The sequence below is a fragment of the Aptenodytes forsteri genome, unplaced genomic scaffold (assembly GCF_000699145.1).
Source record: "Aptenodytes forsteri isolate BGI_AS27 unplaced genomic scaffold, ASM69914v1 Scaffold7, whole genome shotgun sequence".
In the NCBI taxonomy this organism is placed as follows: domain Eukaryota; kingdom Metazoa; phylum Chordata; class Aves; order Sphenisciformes; family Spheniscidae; genus Aptenodytes; species Aptenodytes forsteri.
In genome coordinates, this window is record NW_008795919.1 from 1,044,600 (window position 1) to 1,070,962 (window position 26,363).

Sequence of the window (26,363 nt, forward strand, 5' to 3'; positions counted from 1 at the left end):
CAGGTCTCCTCCGCTTCCAACTGTCGTGCTGCATTTTGTTCTCACATTCGCTATTGGATTTGATGGCAGGCATCAGATCAGAATGAATTTTTATTTACTATCTAATGAATTATGACTAGTGGCATTGGTTTCTATATGTCTGTATCACACAGTGCAGGCTCATGGCATGTCACCAGGAAGCAACAAAAAATATCAGCCCTTTGACAGCCTACCCACAATTGGGCCTGAATTATGGTTTTGCCTATAGAAATTTTCTAGCCCTTTTATGTTCCATATTTTCAGGGAGCATAAAGGTACAGATGGTAAAGAGCCAGCTGGGGATGCATTCCCCAGTCCGGAGCAGTGTGACCACTCGTGATGTCCTTGCCTTCCCAAAATGATATGACCTGACAGAGTGGGGTTTTGTATTATAGAAGGAATGGGACCAAGAAAGTGTCCAAAGGAGAAAAGAAAAATTAAACACTTGGTCCAGGGCAGAAGAAGGGCTGGAACTAAAGGTATTGTATCACTCCACAAGAGATTAGCAGAATAGAAGCAGGCAGAATATGAGCCAAAGACAGACGCTGCTGCAGCTTTCCTTGCAAATTAGCCACCCCTTCTAAGGAACTTCCCATTCATCACACAATATTTGTTCCAATGAAACATTTTCATTAAACTCCCTCTCTCAAAGAGTCAGGTACAGGCTTAGCTCATTAACTATGCACAATAACACGCTGCTTTCATGTCTCAGCATACAGGGGAGACTGGAAAAGTTCCTTCCGTTCCCAATCCAAAAGTTTTCTACCGTGCCAGTCCCATGAAACCGCGATGGGTCGTGCTTATGGGGGAGTCTGCACGGGGCAGTGTTCCTGTGCCATGCGCTTTAGCAGAATCAGCGGAGCAATGGTTCCCCACTGGATACGGTTATTGAAATGAATCATCACATCAGGAGAAAGGAATTGCCACATCAGGAGTTACTGCAGAAGGAGTAGAGAAATGACAGTGCAAAAGACACTTTAACAATTCAACTTGCATCAGATTGTTAGACTGCTTCTGTTGAGACCTTTGCAGCAGCGTGTGGGCACTCAGGCATGATACACGCACTTTTTTTTTTTTTTTTTTTTTGCGTTTAAGAATTTTTGGGGTGTTCAGAAAGCAAAAAGAAAAATTAAACACTTGGTCCAGGGCAGAAGAAGGGCTGGAACTAAAGGTATTGTATCACTCCACAAGAGATTAGCAGAATAGAAGCAGGCAGAATATGAGCCAAAGACAGACGCTGCTGCAGCTTTCCTTGCAAATTAGCCACCCCTTCTAAGGAACTTCCCATTCATCACACAATATTTGTTCCAATGAAACATTTTCATTAAACTCCCTCTCTCAAAGAGTCAGGTACAGGCTTAGCTCATTAACTATGCACAATAACACGCTGCTTTCATGTCTCAGCATACAGGGGAGACTGGAAAAGTTCCTTCCGTTCCCAATCCAAAAGTTTTCTACCGTGCCAGTCCCATGAAACCGCGATGGGTCGTGCTTATGGGGGAGTCTGCACGGGGCAGTGTTCCTGTGCCATGCGCTTTAGCAGAATCAGCGGAGCAATGGTTCCCCACTGGATACGGTTATTGAAATGAATCATCACATCAGGAGAAAGGAATTGCCACATCAGGAGTTACTGCAGAAGGAGTAGAGAAATGACAGTGCAAAAGACACTTTAACAATTCAACTTGCATCAGATTGTTATAGACTGCTTGTTGAGACCTTTGCAGCAGCGTGTGGGCACTCAGGCATGATACACGCACTTTTTTTTTTTTTTCTTTTGCGTTTAAGCATTCTTGGTGTGTTCAGAAAGCAGAAATTTAGGTACTGTTTTTCTAACAGGCCAAATGGAGAGACCTGCCGTGCCAGGTTTGGTTCATTTTAGCAAGGTAACCTAAAGTGCTGCCAGTACCTGTACATGGGAGATGCAAATTTTTAGGGCAACATGAATAACACATCACATAAGTCACTCCCAGGTGGAGGCTCAGGATCAGCTCTAAGGGAATTGTTCAACCCGTACCGCGGCTGGATAAAACTCACCAGAAGTTATATAATGACTCCTCTTCCCCCCACTCTCTTTAATTAGAACTGTGTGCAGCACCTTGGGGAAAATTCCTGGGGTGGGAGGGCTGGTAGCACTGGGGAAAAGGCTGGAGGGACGGCAGCAGAGCTACCTGCACTGAGAGCTGGAGGAGCACCTGACCGCGGGGTGAAGCCAAGGGACAGCAGATAAGTTCAGGACTGGAATATCGGTGAAAGCTGTATGAACAGGACTGAGGGAAACCAGAAAACATGCATCTTGTCAGGGGTAAGACGCATGGCCAGAGTTGTGGAAACGTCTGGGTCTAGGGTGCAATAATCACTGTACCTCAAAGGCCACGGCATAATGCAAAATGATGGAGCCAGGAGGAGACCTGTCAGCCATCTGCCTTTGACATGCTTTTTTCGGGCAGCATTTTCATCTCATGCTCCACGAGCACGTACAAATTACATAATGTACAAGGGTGATACCAGTTCCTATTAATTGCGCCATTCCTTGGGCCTGCACACATGCCACGGGGTACCTACCTCGAAACCACAGCTGTCCTGCAATTCCCTTGCCTGCAGGGGGAGGAAATGTGCTTAGTCCAGAGTTCTGCAATAATTGCATTTTCATATACTGGATTCTAAAAAATAAAATACAACCCTAAATTTTATTTGCATTTGCAACATCCCTTTATACTTTTGCACTGGTGTAAATGATTGTAGAAAAGCCATAGGAGGAACCCTTAAAAGGAAAAGCATCAAAGGTTGTTTTTTCCCCTTTTGCTCATATTGCAGTGACTTGTTGGAAGAGAAATATTACCCCAGCAGCCAGCGCCACTCTCCCCAAGCAATATGGGAACTGTGAAGTTATGAAATTGAGGGCACCTTCACTGAGAAATCGATTAGCAAACCGAGAGAGCTTGTGAATTGGATGTCTGGCCATTTTCAGTAATAAATTGTGAAATAGTCCGTGAATAAGTGGTTCACAGAGTTCAGAATTACCCCCTAGGAAATGTTTGAGACCTGGAGATACATTACTGAAGCGAGTGGCGTCCTAATGTTTAGTGCTTCGTCTGTTAAATATGTATGTAATCCCTACAGCGCTTCCCAAAATTAATAGTGCTTTATAGCTGCTCTGGAGCTGGTGTATTTAAATCAAGATCCATAGATTCAGCTGATTCACAAACAAAGCACTAATTCCAGAGAAGAAAGCTGAGGAGGACGCCAGGGAGAGCAGGATTTAACCAAGCTGCGTGTGCCAAGCTAAACTCTATAGGCGTGATGGTTTCAGTTTTGCTTTATAATTCGAGCTTCACATGCTCTCTCATCCCCCCCCTACCCTGCTTTGAGGCCAAGCAGGCACCTCCTGCCCACCCCCCCCGGGGGTGGCACAGGTCTCCCACAGCAGAGGTAGGGGCTGACAGGTCATACTGGGAGACAAGAGCCACCAACCTCCAGGCTGGCACAGCCCAGCTCTGGGTCCCGAAGCCCCTCCTTGGCATACCCACCCAAGGCAGGGTGCCTGCCCTCCACTAAACGGGGCACCTCGGTGATACTCTCTCTAATCGGGACTCCAGACCTTCCCTCCCATGACTTCAAGCCCCCCTGTCCCTGTGCAACACCGCAGGGACTCTGGCAATACAGCTCGCTCGCCGGAGCAAAACATTAGCCCTCCCCTCCCCGGCCACCCCGCGGGCAAGGACGGTAGCCTCACAGATACCTTCAATTCAAGCCAGGTATTAGCTGCTGTTGATATCTCATCCTCCCCTTGCCTTCTAGCTTTGCCTGCTGCCTACCATCTTTTGCCATTTCCATCTGTCCTCTACATGTTTTCTCCCTCGGGCTCCCCAGCCTCCCTCGTGCTCGGTGGCTGCCCAAGCCTGATATTCACCAAAGGGCCGTGCAGTTTGTTGTGTGTTTGCTAACTTCACCTGCCAGCCCCCGCTAAAGAGACAGGGATCCATAGGGCAAAGCCTGCTGTAAAGCACTTTATTAGTTATTTTTCACTTGTGCTGGTGCTTAGTACTGCTGTGATTAAAGACACCCCCAACCTTCCCACGGCAGGCATAACTGGAGCAGACGGCAGAAACTCTCTCTGGGCAGCAGTAGGGCCCCGTATCCCATCAGCTAGTGCCGGCCAAGAGGAAAACAAGCTGAACTGGGAAATGTTTTGGGCTGGCCATCAGCCACGCACGGCTCCCTCGCCCTGTATTTAACCCACCAGCCTCTTGCTCGCTGCAGCAAACAACAGGTACTGCGGTGCAGTTCAGCCGCATTTCTGCTGTGTGGGACTTGGTGCTGAATTTGTCCCCCACCCCTTTATTGTTTCTGAACACTCTTCATTTTCAGGGCATGAAATGGTTATTTTTCTCCCTGAAATCCTACCAAATGGAAAGCAGTTGGCTGCTCAGAAGAGACAAAATTAAATTTTGTGGGGTAAACAAGGTTGCTAATTAGCTGATGTGCTGTGCAAAGTTAATTTATTCCCAACATGTCACGGTGCCAACCCTGCTGAAAGAGCCTGCGCCTCGTGGCTCAGATTGACCCGCAGGGGCAGCCCTGCCTCCAGTAGGAGCTGGGACCACAGCTGACCCTTAATGGGGACTTTTTGCCTTCCCATGTGCAGGAAGAGCCCTTTGTCATGTTCCGTAAGTCCGACACAGCCCTGTTCGGGAACGACCGCTTTGAGGGTTACTGCATCGACCTCCTGAAGGAGCTGGCCATCATCCTGGGCTTCACCTACGAGATCCGGCTGGTGGAGGATGGGAAATACGGGGCACAGGATGAGAAGGGGCAGTGGAACGGCATGATCAAGGAGCTCATCGACCACGTGAGTCAGGCCCATCTGCGGTGCAGGCAGCCAGCGGCTGCCGAGGGGCGGCTGTGCCCAGGCTGTCCCTGAGGCTTTCTGCCTGGGGTGGGATGGGTGCCTGCTGCTTGCTGGCTCGGGGTACCTGCAGTGAGCTCCTAAATCCGCCTGGGCTCTGCCTGTGTTGCACGTTTTGTCAGAAGAGTATCTCTTTGTCTGACTCTTCCAAATATTCATTTGGAGTTTCTGAAAATGGACATTCTCACAGTACAGAAATGGGCTCCTTTGCTTCAGCTGCACACCACCCCCACCCCCCCAGCTGTGCTGCTGCCCTGCAGTGGGATGCAGGCTGGGCACACAAAGAGGAGGCAAGAGGCTTCTCCGAGGCCCGGCTGCACACTGGCTTTCCTGAGCCAGCAGCACAGCCGCCTAGGCAGGAGCAGTGCGTTCCTGCTCTCATCCCCTGAGGATGCTGCTGCTCTGCCCCCGACAAACACAGGCCAGGGCACAACACCGGGGTGGCTCAGGGACCCCAGACATGTCCCAGACACAGCTCAGCTGAATCCAGATGACATATCCAGACTGCAAGAGCAGGTGTGCAGGGAACAGTTAATACTAAACGCAGCTTATTTTCCAAAATCTGCTGGGACACAGAGCTCACCCTGCAGCACAGCAGCTGTGCTTTTCCTGCCGCGGCCACTTCTAAAAGCCCATTAAACACTAGTGAAACTGTTGTAGCAGCTTTACTCTCGCAGTCACCAAAAAGTCACCTAGTCTGAAACCTCAACTCGCGGCCAGAGGTTGCTCAGTTTCCTAATTAGGTATTTTGCCTCCAGCACATCCTGTGATCCCAGAAGCCCAGTTAGGGAGGTGAGGAAAGCTGGTGTTTTTATGAATCTCTTATTCCCAGAAAAGGTCTCTGGAAGAAAAGATCAGGACAAAATTAATCTATGATCTCTGCAGCACAGGCAGCAGTATAAGCTGTCCTAGAGCTATAACACAGCTCTCTCCTCCTGAATATCCTGCTCAAGTGGTGCAGCCCTTGGACCACCTCTCATATTCCTGGCTACATTTTGAAAACATTGCCTAAGCAGAAAAGAGACAAAAATTATCCCGCGTACGTAGCAGCTGTGATGCTCTAACAGTTCATCTGAGAAGAAGGTATTTGCTGGGTGAGTCACTTCAGTAAATGAGCTTCGCTGTGAACAGATAACAGAGCATTGTCTGGCGGTGAGACTGTGGAGCTGGGGCTCAGGGATCTAGGTTGTGTTTCCGGATTTGGCTTGTCTGCCCTAAATGACATTGGACAAGTTGCTTCTGTGCAATACCTCCTCCATCTGTAAAATGCAGATGATAATGATTATGTCCCTTATAGGGACAAAGTGATGCTTAATCAGTTTGCGAAGAGCGCTGTAGTCCTTAGATGGCTCACCCTGGAGAGGCGGGAAGTGCGGCAAGGGCATACAAGGACAGCCCTTGGGGGAGCAGGACGCTGTGTCTCACAGGGGAATATGCCACAGGCTGTGCAAACCTGCCTTTGTATTTTTGCTTCCAGAAAACTCCATAGAGCTCAAAATACAGATTTCGTAGTCTCTTACGCAACAGCCTTGCTAAGTTAGACAAGTGACACTCAGCATCCCAGCGGAAGAGACTGGTGCTTTGTCGCTCTGAGTGATGCGTGTGACACAGATACGAAGAGATGCAGAGCACAGGCTGCGAACCTTGGCAGCGTGCTGCGGGGCACAGCCTCCCGCGGTCTCACACCCGTTGCCGGGAGCAGAGTCTGTGGCTTTCACCACTGCATCTGTAGTGCAGGGCTCTGAAGAAGTAAATCGCCCCAAAGCAGGAAAGAAGATACAGGGAATAGGAGCCAGACAGTCATTTAGTCTGAACCACACCACTTCCAATGTCCTGCAAGATGTTATAGGGCTCTCAAGAGGCTTTCAGCCATTCCCAAAGCTGTGGTCAGCTAAAAGAGACGGACAAAGAAGAAGGTATGCGGAACAATGTCATTAAGTAACATGAAATTCATGGTCAACCTGCATTAAAGTATTTCTTGGCTAACTATTTAAAAAGCAAATTAACATACAGCAACAGGAAAGGACCAAATCCCTTCTTCTTTCAAGTTTTACTGTAGCATCAAGTTTGAACTCTGCTTCCTAACAGGTGTGGTTGGGTGCACGCCTTGGAGTGATTTATAACTATTGCCCAAACCCCATATGAAGCCATTATTTTCTTTGTCTGCATGTCATTGCTTTTTATAGCACTGTTTATGTAAAGCATTAAAAAGTGAAACTGCAACCAGATGGGGTCCTTCCTCAGCAGCAAAGCATCTTCAAATTGTGTGGGGAAAGGAACAACCAATTGGCATGTTGCAATGGGAAAGTTCAAACTTATTTCACACCTAGTAGGAAAAGTGTTGGAGACAGCATTCAAACAAAGTTGTAGTGATGGGCTGCCCACACTGCGAGTTTGATATCTGGGCTGGCTTTCCTCCATATTCAGTGTCTCCTTCTCATAAAAGAATTGGGATCATTGAGGTGGGAGCATAAAGCAGGTAGGATTTTGTGAGGTCCAAACACCCAGGCCAGGATTAACTCTATGCAGAAAGTCTGTGCATTGCTGAAGACCCACTTAACTCGTGCATCTGATACTGAGCCCCCCAGGACTGCTGTGATGCACCAGCTCTGGTGGGCTGAGCCGATGTGCAGGCTTGGTTGAATGTCCTGTGCATAGGAGAGGGTGCTCCTGAGGTGAAATAAGAGGCTAAAATGGTGATTGTTATCACTTGGAAGGGCTGAAAGCCATGGGAGCGGCAGATGCTGTGTACCAGGAATAGCCCGATCCAAGGCTGAAATTCAGTGAAAAGGAGATGGGCAAAGCAAGGGGCAGCCCATCACTCAGGATGGCCTTCTGCTGGGCTGGGAAATACAGCCAGAGAGGAGCTGGGTGTAGGTGGCAGGCAGGGTAGCCCAGGTAGGTATATAATTATAGTGCTTCAGGGATGATGGTGCCTACCACGCAAAGGTATAAATCACAGAGCACATGACGGAGGACGGGCTGTTTACGCACAGACCTCTGGTGGTTTGTTTTGGAGTCTCGCATCATCCTCCTTTCCCTGTCCTCTCCAATCCAGACATGCCTGGCCATAGGCAGTAATGCCTTAGGCTATGATCCTTTGTAAAATTGCTTTGTTTCTAGTTTGGCCTTAAGCTTAAACAGGAAAAGCAACAGCAGTCAGAGCAGCTCACAGCATGACCCTGTCTTCCAGGTCCCCAGCAGCAGATCTGGAAGAGACAGCCTCGTGCAGTTAGATGCAAAAAGCCCTGCCCTACTGCTTTTCATCTGCTGCTCGTCCTTCATCACAAAAAAGTCCCTATTCTGGGGGAGTTCAGTCCATTGCCTGGAGAACTAGACTCTTTCCTCACTGCAGCTGGTTGCTTATTGTCACTCTCCCTGGCCGCTCCTGCAGAGGAGCCTCAATCAGATGGGCCATGAAAGCTGAACTCGCTCACAACACTGGCATTTGGGGAGGTTTGGGGCACCCAGGTGACACAGAGAAGCTCCTGTGCCCTGCATCCCTAATATACGGGGAACCTGGCAACTGTCAAATCTCCTCCTTTCATCAGTAGTGAACTGTTATTGATGTTTATTCGCAGAAATTATTATTGATACAAGCAAAACTACACTGTGCATTGTGGCACATCCATTCTGATTTATAAATTCTAGTTGTCTGGCAAAACAACGCCTGCAAATCTTCCCTATTGTTTGTGGGCAGAATCACATAGAACCAGCAAAATGAGTTGTTCTGGACGTTTTGCACAGACTTGTTCACAAATAAAACTTGTCTTCTGCTGAGACAGTGCGTATCAAATTTCTATTCAACCTGAAACTTCATGTGGGAATAAAAAAGGTATGAAAAATAATAGGGTTTCTAATGGAAATCCCTGCCAATGGTAACTATAGAGAACATGTAATATCTATCCTTAGGGACGATTTATGACAGTTGATTTAACACTTTCACAATAAATGGGCATTTATTGACAGTAAATTCTGGCAGAAATACATACTGCACCACATTGCCACATTCCCATTAATGTTCCTGCACTGGTGGATGTTTATTTCAAGTGCCGTGAGCTGGGGATTCATTTGGAAGCCACTGGCCCAGGAATAGGAAAAAACCAATTTCGTTGGATGAAGTGTCCTCCATCTCTTGTTTATACACTGCATGAACTCAGCATTAGGGAGGAGATAGAAATAAGCCAGAACAGCTGGCTGCATTTTCTCCCTTTGTGCTCAGCATTGTTAATTGGGGGGATTCATATTTATCATATTCAGCGATCCAGGTGATGGAAGCATACTGAAGTGTATGTTGGGAGCCCTGAGTTCTCTGCTTGCTTCTGCAGGTCTCTCTGGACCTGCCTTTCCCTCCCCTGGCTTGCTCACCTGCCAGTAATTCATAGGATAGAGCTTGTCTCTAAAAATATGGCTGTTCTCACTGGGATCCTACAACCTTTGACATCTCTTAGGTACAATTAATGGTAGTTCTGTCTCTGAGGAACTTCCCTAAAGAAAAGATTACAAGAGGCCCAACAGGACTTCATGGTCCTCATTTCTCCTCTTCAGCTTACAGCTAGGTTTTCCCTGCCGACATCTGTTCTTAATTCCCCTCTGATATTAAAGAAATTCATTGACAAAAATTATGTCTAAATTAGGACTGAAATTGTAAGAGCAAAATATGGCTTCTCACTGGGATCCTACAACCTTTGACATCTCTTAGGTACAATTAATGGTAGTTCTGTCTCTGAGGAACTTCCCTAAAGAAAAGATTACAAGAGGCCCAACAGGACTTCATGGTCCTCATTTCTCCTCTTCAGCTTACAGCTAGGTTTTCCCTGCCGACATCTGTTCTTAATTCACCTCTGATATTAAAGAAATTCATTGACAAAAATTATGTCTAAATTAGGACTGAAATTGTAAGAGCAGCCATTAAGAGCTGGAGTCAGACAATTAACGCTGACTCCCCTGTGCACGGTGCATGCGGTGGCAGGCCAAGGCGCGTCTGGGATGCTGCCGGGCATGACCTTGCTCTCCCTCGAGCATCACTTCTCACGCTGAGTGCTTTCCTATCCCTGGCCAGCGAGAGGGGAGGGCTGTGGGCACAGGGCTCTCTGCAGAGCACTCAGTCGCCTGCTAAAGTAGCAGCCCCTCTTATCTCCAAGCCACGGGCTGCAAGACAGACCGGCTGCCTCAGCTGTGCCTGGCCTTGTTGTCCCCCAACACTCCGGGATGTCTGTGCCCAAGGATGCCTGGGTGCTGGCTCCGCCGCAAGGAAAGATGCAGAAAGATGCAGGAGTGAGGCCAGCACGCAGCAGACCCATGGGGGGACAGGGTGCAGGAGCATGGCACAGCAGCCGAGCAGGCAAAGCAGAGAGGGGTGCAGAGATGGGACCTGATGCAGGGCGGTGGGAACAGAAGAGCAGAACAGCGCTGGCGCCCCAGCGCTGGCAGTGGTGGTGGCAAAAGAGACTGAGAGATGAAAGTGTCGATGCTGCCAGACCAACACCTGAATAACAATTAAATAAGTAAAATATGCACTATTTGCCTGCCTCTCAGGCAACACACACATTATTAGTTTATGTAAATACCTAACTCGGATTGGCAAAATAAGCACAGAGGCAGCTTATTTTCTTGAATAAATATTTATCTTGGTGCTTATGCTGTTTGTGGGCTCTGCTGTGACTGGCCGTCACAAGCAGCTTTCCTCTGGCGGAGGTCGGATGCTGCAGAATTTCTACAGTAACCGTGGCTGTGCAAAAGCTGTTCTGACCCACAGGCCACATTCCCGTGATAACTGAGAACTTGAAGATAAGACAGCATTTTCTGATAAAAGCCAAATATCTCTGCAGAGAATACAATGAATAAATATTTATCTTGGTGCTTATGCTGTTTGTGGGCTCTGCTGTGACTGGCCGTCACAAGCAGCTTTCCTCTGGCGGAGGTCGGATGCTGCAGAATTTCTACAGTAACCGTGGCTGTGCAAAAGCTGTTCTGACCCACAGGCCACATTCCCGTGATAACTGAGAACTTGAAGATAAGACAGCATTTTCTGATAAAAGCCAAATATCTCTGCAGAGAATACAATTCTCCATCCACTGAACACCTGGTGAACCCGTGTCAGTTCCACCCAAGTGAAAACGCGGTAACACTGGGTGAATAAGGAGATTCAAACCCTTCAAGGTGTGTTAGAGAAGTGTCTGCATTTGGTGTGTAGCTGCCTTGGCAAAATTCATCTTTTTGGCCTCAGTTCAGCAGAACACTTAGGAACGTGCATAAGACTTGGAAGGTGCGCAAGCTCCAGTAAAACAGAAGCGTGGGCTTAAGTGGTTTTGCTGGATAAGGGCCTTTAAGCCACTGGCACTTGCTATAATTCCTCATTTTTAATAAAACCTCTTACTGTGCAACAGCATAAAAGTTGGGGCTGAGGGAAGGAAGCAGTCAGGGCCTGATAATTGACTTCCCGGTTTGTAATGTCAGAGCACGACAAATGAAAACTTCACCCTTGGTGGGTTTTGATTTAGATCCTCTCAGTCAGCAAACCCTTAATTAGAGGCCACCTTCAGAAAAATCTGCATTGATAAAAAGGTTATCAAAGTGCAGCCCCGTACTGCCTTTAATAGCTCAGGACACCACACCAGACTGGGCTCCCTAATACATGCTCCATTCTGCCTGCGTGTGACATTTACTGCCAAGGACACGGGGCTGTGATCAACTCACAGGAGCTGCTGAAATGACACAGTAAAATTTTATTTCTGCACTAAAAGCGTTTTGATCCTTGGGCATCCATGCAGATTTCTCTCTCTCTTCATTTTCTGTGGTAAAGCATAAACTCCTAGCTGTTATTTAGCTTGCTATTTCATTTTGACAAATTTGGCTTAGGATCTTTCAGACAGGCAGTTGCTAGCGAGCACTGACCACAGAACTGATCATTTGTTTCCTCCTTCAGAAAAATCCATAGCCAAATCCTTCAATATCTCCTTCGGTTTTCCCTGTTGGGTCAGAACACTCACACAGAAGTGATGGAGAAGCTGAAATGCTGCATTTCTTTTGCCATTTCTGCCTTGTGACTTTGGAGACTGATAAGCCGAAATTCTCAAGTGTGCTGTAACGTGGGGAGAGCAGCTGAGCTACAAACCTGCCGGGCATCCTCCGCCAGGACGGTACCATGGATGCGGACTCTGCTCCTGAGATGCAGAACTTCACTATCTCAAGCTGGGCAGCCAGCATTGCCTGTCCACTCCTAAAAACCACTGTCCTTCACTTTTCATCAATGTCACCACAGCCACAGCTGGCACAAAAGGGCTCATTGGGAAAATATTGTTTCCATTTTCTCTAAGTTTTGACAAATGCCAGTGATTGAAAAGGACACTTTCTGTACCAAGCTGATTTAAAAATATATTTCCATTTGGAAAGTGACAAGGAAAGGGAACCAACCAGGGCTCGGCTAAAGAACCATGTTAGAAAAAAATACGTGTTTTTACCCTTGTTAGAGAATTCCTGAAACTCTTCTGTTCAGGACCTCTAAAGCTACATTCTTTGGAGAGGAGACCCTTTCATGCACACACACACATATTTATGTAACAGATAAAAGCTCATGTAGAAACTCTTCTTATAGAAAAAGGCCCAGATTCCTGTATTTAAAAATATTCCACTGACTTTCGTCACAGATTTGCAAGGTCAAACGAGATCATTAGTCTGACCTTGCTCCACAACACAGGCCAGATCTTCACCAATTTCTACAGTGAACCCAGAGTTTCTGTTGGAATAAAGCATGCTCTAGCAAGGCAGCCAATATTGATTTGAAGTTTGCAAGTAATGACAAATCTACTATATCTCTAGGTAATTATCACTCATGGTTCATTTAGAATTTTAATTTTCAGAATCAGATGTTAAATAAATCTTGCACGGGAACCATGCGATGGTTTCTCACTCCCACCAGCCAGGCACGCTTGCAAGCATTCCCAAACAGCAGCTCTCTTACCCTACACCACAGCTTCCTTAGAATGAGCCTTTCAAGTTGTATCATGAAGTCAACTGAGGGGAAAGAAATTCAACCTTTTACCTCATGCTGCTACAACATTACTTCCTGCACCTTCATTCTGGAGTGGTCTCCCCCTGCAACTTTCTCCTCTCACAGCAACATTGAAAGGAAGGCCAACAAAACCAAATCATCTCTGCAAACGGTGGGATTTGCACACAGCAAACTCCTGTTGTAGAGAGTTCTGTGGCAAGAAGCAAGCACAGCGAGGATTGCAGATGTTTTATACCACTTTAAGATATAATTGTTCCAACCATCTTAGAAGAGCCTATCAACATGAGCTCATTGCATCTGGGCAAAAGCTGCGGAGACTGTAAGACCTGTTGTCTGCGCTGTATGTCGGTAGCTAACATCAGCCGAAAATCTATACAATGAAAGTCATAGAGTACAATTAGCAAACAGTAGACCATATTTTGCTCTCTACCTCGCCGATTTAAATCAGGAACAACTCTCCTAAAGATGGTAAACACATCCACACCATCGCCCAGCGTGCTTTGGGGACCCTGCATCTGCGTTGGGGTTTTGTTTAGGTGATGAGAAGTATTTGTGATAACTGGACCGTATTATATCAATTCCACCTTCCACCTGTCCTATCTCGGGCGTTCTTGTGCCTAATGCACATAGACCAGTCCTTGGTCCCTTACCGAGAGGGCTTCGGAGCAGAGCTCACAGAAAGCTGCCCAAATACCATTCGTGTGCAATGCAGTGCAGCTCTGAAGACAGCTTTGTGTTTGCCTGTACAGCAAGGCTGCAGGTCTGAAGGGAAGCAGTTACATGGAGTCCATCCTGTGCCAGGCACAGAGGGCCCTGCCTGCACTGGAAAGGGGGGCAGGAGGTCCAGCCTGGCTCGGGCAGAGGCACAGGGCAGACATACCCCATGCGCAAAGGGAAGGGGGAACCCCAGGGCTGCACTTTGGGGTTTTTTTGGCCCAATACTGCAGTGTGACTGCTGTGGGTGTTTCTAAGGGGATGGAAATGCCTCGGTTTCTAATGCCTTCTTTCTCTCTCTCTCCCTGCGTTGCGCACAGAAAGCTGATCTGGCCGTTGCTCCTCTCACCATCACCCACGTTCGGGAGAAAGCAATAGACTTCTCCAAGCCCTTTATGACCCTGGGGGTCAGCATCTTGTACCGGAAGCCCAATGGGACCAACCCCAGCGTGTTCTCCTTCCTCAACCCCCTGTCTCCTGACATTTGGATGTACATCCTCCTTGCCTACCTGGGGGTCAGCTGCGTGCTGTTTGTCATAGCCAGGTAAGGGGACGCCGGTGCCATCCCACCCAACTGCCATCAGGCCACATCTGCTGCCATGTGACAAGACGCCCTCCCCACGCTCAGATCCGTTTTGCTGCCTGGTGTGTCGCAGGGATCCAACCACCCAGTGGGAGCCGCAGCATTAAATCTGTGTCATTAATGAAATTACTTTTGGTCCATTACCCAAAGTCAGGCTGGTCTCTTGGCGTGGGGTTGCTCATGACTGCCAGACTCCTGTGCTCTGTTCCCTTTTGGACCTGTATCTCAGAGTGGCTGTAGAGGTGATACAAACCCCGTGGTGAAAATTAAAGATGAGCTAGCCACAGGGGAAATTTGTTTCCTTCTTTGCTAGCTCCAGCCTGTGTTATATCCTTTGTACCGCTTTACCATACTAAATGTGCTTGTGTTTGTTTGCTTTATTAACATAAACCTGTAAGCCTCTTTTGCTGTATCAGGGCAGGCAGTTCCACAGATTTAGTAGGCTTCCAGTACAAAAGAATTCTAAAATGTGCTTGCTTTTATGATTTTAGAAATTTTATTGCCTTTCCATTTCATTAGCACCTCCCTGGTAAAGCGAAGGGTAATTTTCCTACTCTGTATCATCCACCATTCATGCTCCTGTCAGGTCACTTCTCACCCACCTTCTCCAGGGAGCAGCTCAGCCTCTCCGCTGTGTCCTGGACACAAAGCTCCCGTCCACGTCCCGCATCATTTTCAGCTCCTGCCTCTGAACCCTCTGCCAGCAAAGCCCCCACAAACCCTTCCCTATATCAAAAGAATGGAGAACCTGTTGCTACGGATCAGACAATGTGTCTGTTTACAAAATTAATATGCATCTAATTAGCATGTTTAAAACCCCTATATTTAAAAGCAGCATAATTTGCATATATTTGCATGTGTTATTAATTTCACAGAGTCTTTGATGAAATGCACAGTCCAGGGCTGCTCTCGATACGTGATTCCACCTTTTCAAACCAAAACAAAGCACCTGCCTCCCTCCTGCTGGGCAGCCGCCCTCCCCGGCCACGCACAGCCCTCGCTGGATGCTTAAATATTTTGCATAAACACCATGCCCAGGGAAGTTTCCTAAGCACACTCTGCAGTTAGACACTCATTTCTCATTTCTTCCAGTTCAAGTTATGCCAGTGGTGCCTTCAGAAACCTCCCTGCTGACCCCACACCTTGGACCGGGGCTCTGTGCAGACCCTCTCCCTCCAAGGGCTGCTATGCTGTGTTTTTCTCTGAGCATCCTTCAGAAACCAGCTTCTATCTAATCCACTGACATCAATCAGATAGTCAAAGTAAAGATTAAATATGAAACTGCAGCAAGCAGAATCCATTAACCCTCATGTTACAATAAATCTGCAATTTTCAACATCCCTCAGGTCCACGGAGGCATTTAGAGATGATTTCCTGAGTTTACTATGTAATATCCTAATTACATGTAACAGCAGTTGTCAAAGTAAACTCGGCTTAGCAGACAGTATTAGTGCTCCAAACCATCTGGGATGGTGAAGCAGCTACATTGCCTGGTCCTTCCTCTGCAGAGGTGCAGAGCCGGAGAGGTTGCACTTTGCTCTTAGAGAACACAGAAGACCTTCCATGTTCAAGATTTGAACTGCAATCGTTCTCCTCCCTAGCCTTTGCAATGCACCTCTATCAAATGGAGATACACCAGGTTTCCAGGCGCTTTCCTGAGGTCCCACAGAAGCTGTCTGAGCACGGATGGCTTTGCAGGCTGTTTGCACAGTGCCCGCTGGGAGCACAGGCCTGGGCTCTCATAGCATTGCAGTACAAACAGCAACTCATAAAAACAACCTAACAGATCATTTCAGCAAGCAGGTGGTGTAACGCACAGAAACAGTAGCACTTGTTATTACTACACTATAAGAGGACGAGAGTCACGTTGCCATCAACACATCGCTCCACCTTCCCACCAGCTCTGCCCTGCAGATGCGCTGCAGCTGCAGGCAAGCACCACTGCTGGGCACACAAAATGCAGGACAGTTTGGCAAAACACTGCTGCTGGCTTTGTCCTGCCCCAGCTGAAGCCCCTGGGAAGACTGTTGGGGACTCCAGCAGGGCAGGATGAGGTCCTCGGCAGTTTTGCTTTGTGCTAGAGAGGAACCAGACGCTCTCAGCAGGAAAAGATACTCGTCTGGGAAAATGAACCCGAGGTAATTATGGAAAAGAAAAATATTGCGATGACTGATAGAACTCCTTCACTTTATGTCTCTGTTAGCCATGCAGAACATAGCTAGATGGGCTCTGCTGCCATAACGTCTTTGGCTCTGATGCCATAAAGTATTAGACTGCTTGTGCGGCTCGGAATGACAATTCAAATACAATTTTACATTTATGAGTTTATTTTTCCAGACTCACATAATGGCTAAATCCAGCGCAAATTGTCCAGATCCCACTTTCAAAGCATGGTAAATGTGCAAATTGTATCTGCACGTGAAATTCATTGCCGTAAATACTGAGAAAAGGTTGAAGGAAATGCTAGGACAGGCCCTGATGTGAAAACACCTTAGAAGCCACTTTTTATAGACCAGAAAATCTAGATGCTCTGTTCAGAGAGCAGCAGGGCTGCCCAGCCTCGGGCAGCCCATCCCGCTGTCGGCAACGACGTGCACGCAGCGCCTGCCCTGATCCACCGAGTCGGGTGCCCAGGCACCCCAACCAGGGTACCAGCCCAATAATCCCCCCTGCCCTGCCCTGGAGGGCACTCGCTGCCTAGAGAGGTGAGGATCTGTGCTAACCCAGTCCCCTGCATGTGCCCGGACACACGGCAGTCGCACTCAGGAACTGAGTGTCTGTTTTAACACCCCTCTGGTGACCGCCCTGGCACGATGAACACAAGAGGGTCTGAACCACTTGCTGTGCTGGGCTTTGTGGCTGGCGTTGAGGGATGAAAGCCTGAAGAACTGTGCTTTAGTCTCTGTTTTTGTTCTTAAACGAGCCTCATAATCTCTCTACATCATAGCAGTTATGATGTAATACAACAGTTTTTCCTCATCAGACTATTTTTTGGCTGAAATTGAACCTATAAAATATTGCAATTACAGTTTCTTTTTCACACGTTTTCCTCCTGACATTTCTTCTGTCTTCCTGTTCTTTTAAAGAACACCAAGCATTCGGTGTAATTAAGGTTCTGCAGGAATGATCTTCTAACACAGAGATGAAGAGCAAGAGATTTCATGGGGAAAATATTTACTGCATTCAGAAGTAATGGAAACAATATCTGCTTTTGACCCCAGCAAGGCCTCTAAAACTCAATTCTCAGTAGAAAACCACAGTCAAAATAGCAAAGCTTTAATTCAAAGACATGAGTCTCCTGAACTAGGCACCAGAGTCCTCTGCTGATGCTATAATCATAGGTCAATGCCACTTAAAACCAACTTAGGGACTATTTAGAGGCAGGCAAAGGATGTATTTGATCCATCTCCCCTTTTAATCAGTCTTTCTTAGTTATTGATGGAGCCTCTGCTCCTAACCACTGCAGCCCCCAAAGAGCCATAAACACTAGCAATTTATAAGGCTTTGTGGGGGTAATTTGTCTGGTAACTCTGGTGTGAGGTTGCAAGTGGGCTGTGCAGCTGGCTGATTTGAATTGTCACCCCTCCTCAGACTCCTACAGCCTTCAAATTATAGCTAATCACCCTTGGGTGCACAGCAGGGCAGGTGGGTTTAATATTCATCTTAATTGCAATGAGCACTGGGTCATCCATAAGAAATTTCTCTGGAGATGCAATTTAGACTCAAAAGTATTTTCTGTTAGATCTTTAAACCTTCTTTGAAATGCTCCCCTGTTTCCCTGCCAAAAAGGCCAAGACCAAGAAAATAATCATTGTTTTTGATGAAATATTTCTCAGATCCTGTTTTGCACCTGAGGAAGAGGGAAGCCAGCCCACAGTGAATCCTGAGCAGCCCCCATTTATTATGGCTCCAGCTATATGGGGTCAACGAGCTCCACTTGCTTCTTCCTTCATTACCCCTCTGTTTCCACTAATGGTCCCACTCGCTTTTCAAGCACTGAAGACTCTCGTCACTGCTTTGCAGTTTTCTGAATATTTCTCTGTAATTTGAGCAGCACCAGTAGGTTTTCACTCAGAGACCTTGAAGTTCTTCAGTGTGTCATCTTGTCAGGCTCATTTGATCTTACCAATTCCCTTTCTGTTTCATATTCTTTCATTGGCAGCCCAAGAAAGTTTTCATCTAATTCTTGAACTCTGGGCTTTATTCGACAGAAAGGGCTTAGGCACCATCCTTTATACACCTCTGGCATAAATCTACAGCAAGTTTAAAGGAATAGGCAGCATGTAAAGCCAGGTCTGAATTCAGCCTGATTCTTGTTTTCCTTTCTGATTTTCTCTTATTTAAAAATGAAGAAGGTGGGCAACAGCCCAGCCATTACCCAGACAAACAAGCCTGGGCGAGGCCTCTGGTTCTGCACTCTGCAAACCCAGAGTGGGCAATGGTCCCTGCTGCAGAAAGGCAAGATAAAAGGGGGGGGGAAAGGAGAGGTCATTACCCTGTATCTTGCATGTGGAAAATAGAAGCAAGAAGTGGGACAGATGCACCTAGAATGAACTTCTCTAAGACCACAAGTCCTGTGTGTTGCACCTAGTCCGTCCCCCGTGATGGGGTCTTCCCTGCGGACACCCTCCTCTGCTTCACCCCGCTCGGTTCCTGTGCTCGGGGACCACAGCTCCATGTTCGTGGAACGTCCCCACATGTCAGGGTCCGAGGGGAGTCTCACAGTCTCTGTGTGACTCCACAGAGAAGAGGCGGGGGTAGCTGTTTGCTTGGGGAGTTTTTGTGCCATGGGGCACCTTGGAGAGAGCTGTGGCCCTTTTCTCCAAATACATCCAACTGTCTGAAATTAAGCAACAAGACGTCTCCTTGGGTAGCAGCATGTCTGGCAGAGAATTACAGAGAGAAGTATCTCCTAATACAAACTGTGGGCTGGGCTTTGAGAAAGGGCTGTTTGTGAAGCTACAGGGATTTCAGAAGGAAGCAGAGATGATAATTAATGCCTGGTTCAAAAGCAATTATACCAATTATGTTTTTAATTTAATCTCAGCAAAATTTGGGACTCTTAGAAAATGTAAATAAACAGCTCTAAAAATATTAGCGTCTCCTGTTGAGCATCCTCCTCCCCAGATCCTGGCCAAAAGGGCTACATTCACGGCAGTGCTTGCCTACCTATCTTAGGCAGGATGTGCAGAGAGATGATCATAGAAAATTCCCTCAGTTTTGCCCAAGAACTACAGCGCTGTCCATGGAAATATGCCCCCACTGGGAATAAGTGTTCTCCCACCACCTGCAATGGGGCTGAGCATTGTGGCAGTCCATGCTGAACCTACACCAATTTCCACTGTTGTGCTGGTGCCCCGACCGTGCAGGATTCCTGCTTGTCAGAACAGTGGAAAGTTCTGCTTCTCACCTAGCTAAATCCCACCCCAATTCCCATATGCATTAGCAGGAAAGCCCCTGAAATACCATGGTTTGTCCCAGCTACCGCTGCAGAACCACTGCAGCATCTCTCCTCAGTTGATCTAGAAATGCCATTTTTCCCCACATTATGGAACTGTTCCATACTCGGGCTAGAGGTCACATGTCTGCACCGCATCCCATCCCATAGTTGTGAGCTCCAGTTGCTGTCGTGTGATGTAGTGTTGCAGAGATGATCTGAAATGACTGAAGGCTTTGGGGAAGCAACCTGAGATACCTCAGAAGGACCTGGCTTCCCAGGTTTCTATGCTGTCTGCAGTGCAGGGCATGGGGCTTACAGCCATGCTGGTCACTTCTGAAAATCTTAGCTGAATTTGTCTTTTTCTTTAATAAGCCGCACAACCGAAGGAGGCAGCAACCCCTGCACAGCAGCACGAAATGTACTATGGCTCTTTTTTTACTGTTCCTTTAGGGTCTTGTCATGCCACATCCCAACTAACGAGCTCTCACTTTCCACATGCTGCTGTAGGTTCAGCCCATACGAGTGGTACGATGCTCATCCCTGCAACCCAGGATCAGACATCGTGGAGAATAACTTCACCCTATTGAACAGCTTCTGGTTTGGGATGGGAGCACTGATGCAGCAAGGTACGGCAGCACCTCCCCGCCCACACACCCTCCTGCCAGTTCTCCAGCGCAGACCTATTGTCATGGCTTTTTAAATTCAAAATTTATTTTGTTTGCGACAGGAACAAAATAAAACATCTGAACAGGCACGGAAACGCTCCTCAGCACCAGCTCCCGGCTTCCCACTGAAAGGCAGTGAGGTGTGGGAGAGGGGAGGCAGCTCTCCTCCAGCACCTCCTGGGACCTGCTGTGCTGGGAAGCGCTCAGCGCCTGCTGCTCCTGATGGAGAAGTGCGTACGGCACCGCAGTGCCTAAGGGAGCTGCTCCCTGGGGAGCTGCGTGCACGGCAGGCAGCCTCTGGCTGGGGCCACGGCCAGCAAAGGGCCAATAAGACAATAATCTCATCGGGGGAACTGGCTGTAATCTGCAGTTCAGGAGCTCTTGGCGACTGTGTTTGTTGTTATTCACTCACTTTGAACGTCATCTCCATGCAGGCACCCACTGAGCCGTGCCGGTTCGCCTGCACAGCAGGGATGGAGAGACAGAGGGGGACATGTGCCAGGGCTGGGCCCTGTCTGGGGCACCAGGAAAAGCTCTAGGGTTTTTATGCCAAGAAAGCCATCCGATTTCTTCTGCGTCAGAGCAGGCCGGAGGTTTTCAGTCATTTTTTTTTTTTGACACCTGCTTCTGTTTGTACTTTCTGCCTTCTGTGGGTCAAAGCCCCTGTGTCCGAACAGCTCACCCCACAGCTCTGGGGACAGACTCATCGCTCGCCCCACGAGGCAGAGCCCCGCGAGCTGCAGCTGGCTGTCAGCACACACGTGCCACTGCATAACAATAATTACTATTAATGAAGCGTGCACACTCTGGCAGGTGTCAGAAGGAGCAGCTCCCGAGTCTGCCATCTGGAAGCACAGAGCTAGATGATGGAGCGGTGGTGTGTTCGCACGTGTCCTGCTGCTGGTGTGCACAGAGCATCCACCCATCCACCGTGCCCCAAGGAGGAACACTGCCCTCGTCTCCCTCAGCTGTTTAATTCACCAAACTCAGCAGCATCCCACAGATTCTGTAAATTCCTACTTCTGTTAATTCAAGTAATTTGTTTAATTTCAGGATCTCTGTCCTGGCTCGCTCTGTTTTAAATCAACTTTTACAGAAGACAGGACATCTTGCCCTCTGGTCTGTCTCCATTTTTATCCTCATCTGGTCATTCTGCACATTGTGAAATGGCCTGAAACTCCCTCTAGCACAGGGGAAAGGCTGCTGGGTCAAAGCGGACAGGGAGGAGCTCCTCCAGGCAGCTCTGCCTGGCAGCCACTGAGTGCGACACTGAACGTTTTCAGTGTTACTGGTGTAAGATACCACAATGACAGGGACCTTAGAAATGGGATATGGATTGGATCACATTCATATATGTGGATGGAATAGAGCAAATGGAATATATATAGATGGAAAGAATAGAGTAAATCTGTCAGGAAGACAGCAGAGGGGGAGCTTGTGAGCAGCTCTGAATAAGGAACGAAATTCATCTGTGATCTAATTGCAGAAAATCCAGGAATAGAAATAAGTGGAAAATGTCAAACATTTGTCACACTTTAATTTACCATGTATCAGTAGTTATACCCAGAGAGCAAAAGAACCACAGCATCAGCTTGGTAGCATGCACAGTGCTACTGCTCCATGCTCCTCCTGCTGCCACTGCTGCAGTGTGTAATAGAGATTCTTCCCAGATCTCGGCTACCCTGATGGACAGTGACAGCTCCCAGCACGAGGGTTTAGCAGGATGAATCATCCTCTTATCAGATACTGATAAATGAAAAGAGCTGTATCCTTTTTAACTCTATTCTGCATCTAAGAAGGAAAATATTTCAAAGCTAGACTGATGTCACACTGTCTAATGCATCAAAGGGCAAGAGAAGGATCTTGAGAAGAACCAAAGCAGCCCTCGATATCCAAGGCTCCTCTGCTTCCTGGTGCCTCCTTGCTGCACTCAGATAGGAGAAAAGCTACACTCCACGCTATGCTTTGATGCCACACTGCTTAAAATTGCTTTGCAAAGCCCAATCTTTGTTGCAAATTCCAGGTTGGATATATCCTCTGAACGCAATTGTTTCAAACCCAAAGCTCTTTCCTGGCTTTAAAAGGTGTCTTGGGCGATTACAAAAATAGCACAACCCATTTAGTCCTTCATGTCTGCTCAATAAAAGTCATTCCAGACCTGTTATACCTTTTATGCTGTAATATTTCCTGCTTCCCTACTTCTAACCAGTATTCAACGTCCTGGACCCCGACAGTTCCCTTCTCTCGCTGTTTAATTTTTTTTTTTAAACCTTGTGTATTCGAACACACTCCCTAGAGTGAGTCCTTTGAAACGTAATCCATATAAAACCAAACCACTTTTTAAATAGCAGAACAAAACACTCATAAAAGTTCATAAATGGCTTGCTATTTAAATCTCATAAAAGCAGCCTAGTTAATTACTTCAGTTTGAATGTTTCCTGTAAGTTGTGCACTGTACCCAAGGTCAGCAATAAAGGGAGAGGGTTTTTCTGCACATGCTACAAAAACCCCACTGATTTCCTTGCATGCAAGATGTCTGGATAATTTGCCTCAAAAACAGTTAGCTTTAATTATGTAGCTATTACAGTTTTGACAGTGAAACCTAATCCTTTATACATTTGTATATAATATATGTATGTATATATAAAACATGTCCTTTCTCTGTTTCCTCTTCCCTCCTTCTCCTTCCCCGTCTCCCACTCCAGGCTCTGAGCTGATGCCCAAAGCACTATCTACACGGATCATTGGTGGCATATGGTGGTTCTTCACCCTAATTATCATCTCGTCCTACACGGCCAACCTTGCCGCCTTCCTGACGGTGGAGAGGATGGAATCCCCCATCGACTCGGCAGATGACTTGGCAAAGCAGACAAAAATAGAGTATGGAGCAGTGAAGGATGGAGCTACTATGACCTTCTTCAAGGTGAGACCAGGCAAAGGCTTTCTACCATCCAGGCAGGGATGCAACGCGCTCAGGCCAACAGGAGTGAGAACAAAGAACCAAAGACAAAAAGCCTCCTAAGCCACCACTGATTCTCCTTATAAGCAGGTTGTTTCAGTCTTGCATCCTTGTCAAGACTTTGACCCCTGTCAGTTTAGCTTACCTAGATTCACATCATGACTAATTTCCCCTCTCCCTATTGCTAATTGAAGTTACAATTACAAAATTGTATAGATTTTACAGCTTCAGAGACTGTACCCAAAATTGGCTCAGACACCCTAAAATGAAGCACATATTAGGCCCAACAGGACAGGTGTATCTTATATTAAAGCCCTACAGAAAAAAAATCTTACATTCCCTGAAGTATCTTCCCTATTTCCACATCTCACCCATTGCAGCTCCTTCCTTGTCTCTGCAGTAACAGCTCCACAGAGCCCTTGAGGCTGACCCAGCCAGCCTTCAGGGACAGAGAAGAGAACAAATGAAAACTAAAGCCGGACAGATGTTGCAAAGCACCCTCCCTGACCTGTATTTTTTACAGCCAAAACATCTTTCTCATCCTTCAGGAATTCAACATTAATGTAGTCAAATTTTATTAACCTCCAAAACCCTATGCAAGGTAACACCACCAATGCATCAGAATCAAATTACATTAATTTATTCTCTTTAAAGGATAATTGATTTCAGAAGTTAGCCAACACTGCAGAGGAGGGTGCTAAGAGCATTCATATTTCACTATTGCCTCAAAAATGGAAAGACACTGAGAGTCTTGAAAAGACCTTTAAAACCACAGCTGGGCTGTAAAAACACACTTTAAAAAAAAGAGTGAGAGAATAAAGGAATAGAAATGAGGGGTGATTAATCTAAGGAATGATCACCGTGGCTTGGAGAAGAATTTAACTTCAATGATGAACTCAAAAAGCCGCCTTTCAAGGGCAGGTTTGGAGTTATCTATGCAGGCGGTGCAGGGCCCCGGCCACGCTCCCCAGGCAGCACGGGTCAGAGCTCAGGCCTGGCTGCAGCGTGCTCAGGGTCCAGCGCTGCAGCACTCGATCGGCGCTGATGCTGATGCTCTCCCTGGGCACTTTGTCAGCAAGGCAACAGGAGCGCTGGCAGATCAGAGCCTTTGGCTGCAGGAACGGGGCTGCCTCCCCCTGCACCTCTGCAGTAAGCAGCATTGGGGAATATTCCTTTCCCCTCTGGTCACCCTAATTCAGAAGGAAATACGTGGGCCAAAGTGTGACAAACATAGTTAATTCTTTAAAAAGCAGGTTGTGCCTGGAATACTGCAGTAATTTGAATAGGCACAGTGTAAAGGCAGCTAGACTAGGCCATCAGCAGTTTAGTTGCCAAGACCCATTAAAGGAAGCCAATGTGCTGATATTTAATAACAAGAAACAGCAGCATTCTTCTGTAATGTTTCTTGGCTAGGACTCAGTTAAGGAGCCACTATACTTTCTGAATCTCTATGCTTACTTTGCCAGGCAGGAACACAGATTGGTAAAGAAACATGGAGGATTTTGTTTGGTTTGATCTTTAATTAATTCTGGGAAATGAAAATGTTGCATAGAATAGCAAGTTGCTGCTGGTTAGTTTGCTTTCTGCAGTGGAGCTGGTGCAGGCAGTTTTGTCTTTGGCATGGTCAGATGTGTTGTGTTACCTTCCAAAAGCAATATAAACCTACAACAGCTATTTGGAAAAGACAGACTTTTACTGTTGTGTTTTAAGTACTCTTTCCAATGAGAGTTTTATATAGGAATAAAAGGAAACTGTCTTTATTAAAAATCATTAAGGCCACAGTATATTTATTGTTTCATATCATTATCCATCAGACTAATTCTTCAGGCTTCTAATGGGCCTGAAGAACAGGGTTTATTGATGCAGTGTATTTTCCTTTTTCTTTTTATTATTATTGTTGTTTGGAGATGAATTCTCAGGGATGTCCCTTCTGACAAGCATTTCGATTACTGGAGCAGTGAGAGCACTCATATGGGACACTGTTCACTTGTCATTCGTGTACAGAGAAATACGGGAGAGCCAGAACTTCTCCCACTCCTCAGCGAGGTCTTTGTCAAATGACTGGGCAAATCCCGTGGTGGTTTCAGTACGGCTGCTCTGCCAGCGCCACCTTCATGGGGACATCTGTCAAACAGCACAAAGGTCTGGAGGACAGAGCAATGGGCAGCTCCAGTGTCTGCTGGGGATCTGCACTCCCTCCGGATGGGTGGGACTGAAGGAATGGTGAACTGCATGAGGCTTCGTGTCACCTTCCTCTGCTCTCCTAAAAGGGGGGTTACCATGAGAGAGACAGCTGCTGTGCGACCACTGCTCTTGAAAAGCTCCTGGAGATCTGACAGTCAAGCACTCCTGCAGTTTGCTGAACAGACTGTCATTGCTGGGACAAAAGGCTGATGGCAGCATCCTGACTGGGATCCCCCATTGTACCTATTTTGTAGATTATCCACTAGGACTTATCCCAAATTGCTGCTTTGCTTCTTGTATGACTGTTCCCCAAAGTCGCTCCCCTCACATTAGGAACTCACTCCTCCGCTTCTCCATGTTAAAGCAGCTTCAAACCACACACGCTGACACACACACACACACACCCCAGCCACGGCCTGGGCCCTGCCTGTCGTCTGTGACTGGTGGCTGTGGCCGTTCTTGTCCTTGGCTGAAGCTTGCATGGGTCTGCAGCCCTCCTGGCACTTGGGAGGTCTGACAAAGCGCGATCTAGGGCCGCAGGAGGAGAGCACGATCCTGGAGCTGAGCTTAGGGAGCAATGGGAAACAGGAGGAAGAGGAAGGCAAATGCCTTGCATGCTGTTCCCTGAGACGGTTCCCAAAGCACTAACCAGTTTTCTGCCCGAGGTCAGGCTGACCAAGGGTTCATGCAGAGCTCACTGCAGAAGTTCCCTGTTGAACCAAGCCAAAACACATCTCTGGGGCAGACCCACAGCTAGTGATCTTGCTCCCACAAAGAGGTTTTTGCCTGTGCAGCTGAGCTAACCAGCTACGGCAAATGGGAAGCAGAAAAGAGTTTTACCAACCATACTGGCAGATTTCAACTTAATGAAAAGAACTTT

At 47.3% G+C, this 26,363-nt stretch overlaps 1 protein-coding gene across 1 annotated transcript in view; it reads left to right on the plus strand.

Moving 5' to 3' along the window:
* GRIK3 (glutamate ionotropic receptor kainate type subunit 3) overlaps positions 1 to 26,363 on the plus strand; it is a 55,645-nt gene that overhangs the window by 22,810 nt on the left and 6,472 nt on the right. The window contains exons 9-12 of the mRNA XM_019473530.1: positions 4,664 to 4,867; positions 13,973 to 14,196; positions 20,183 to 20,301; positions 23,046 to 23,263. Of these exons, the coding sequence (XP_019329075.1) occupies positions 4,664 to 4,867; positions 13,973 to 14,196; positions 20,183 to 20,301; positions 23,046 to 23,263 (765 nt within the window). The remainder of the gene's footprint in view (positions 1 to 4,663; positions 4,868 to 13,972; positions 14,197 to 20,182; positions 20,302 to 23,045; positions 23,264 to 26,363) is intronic.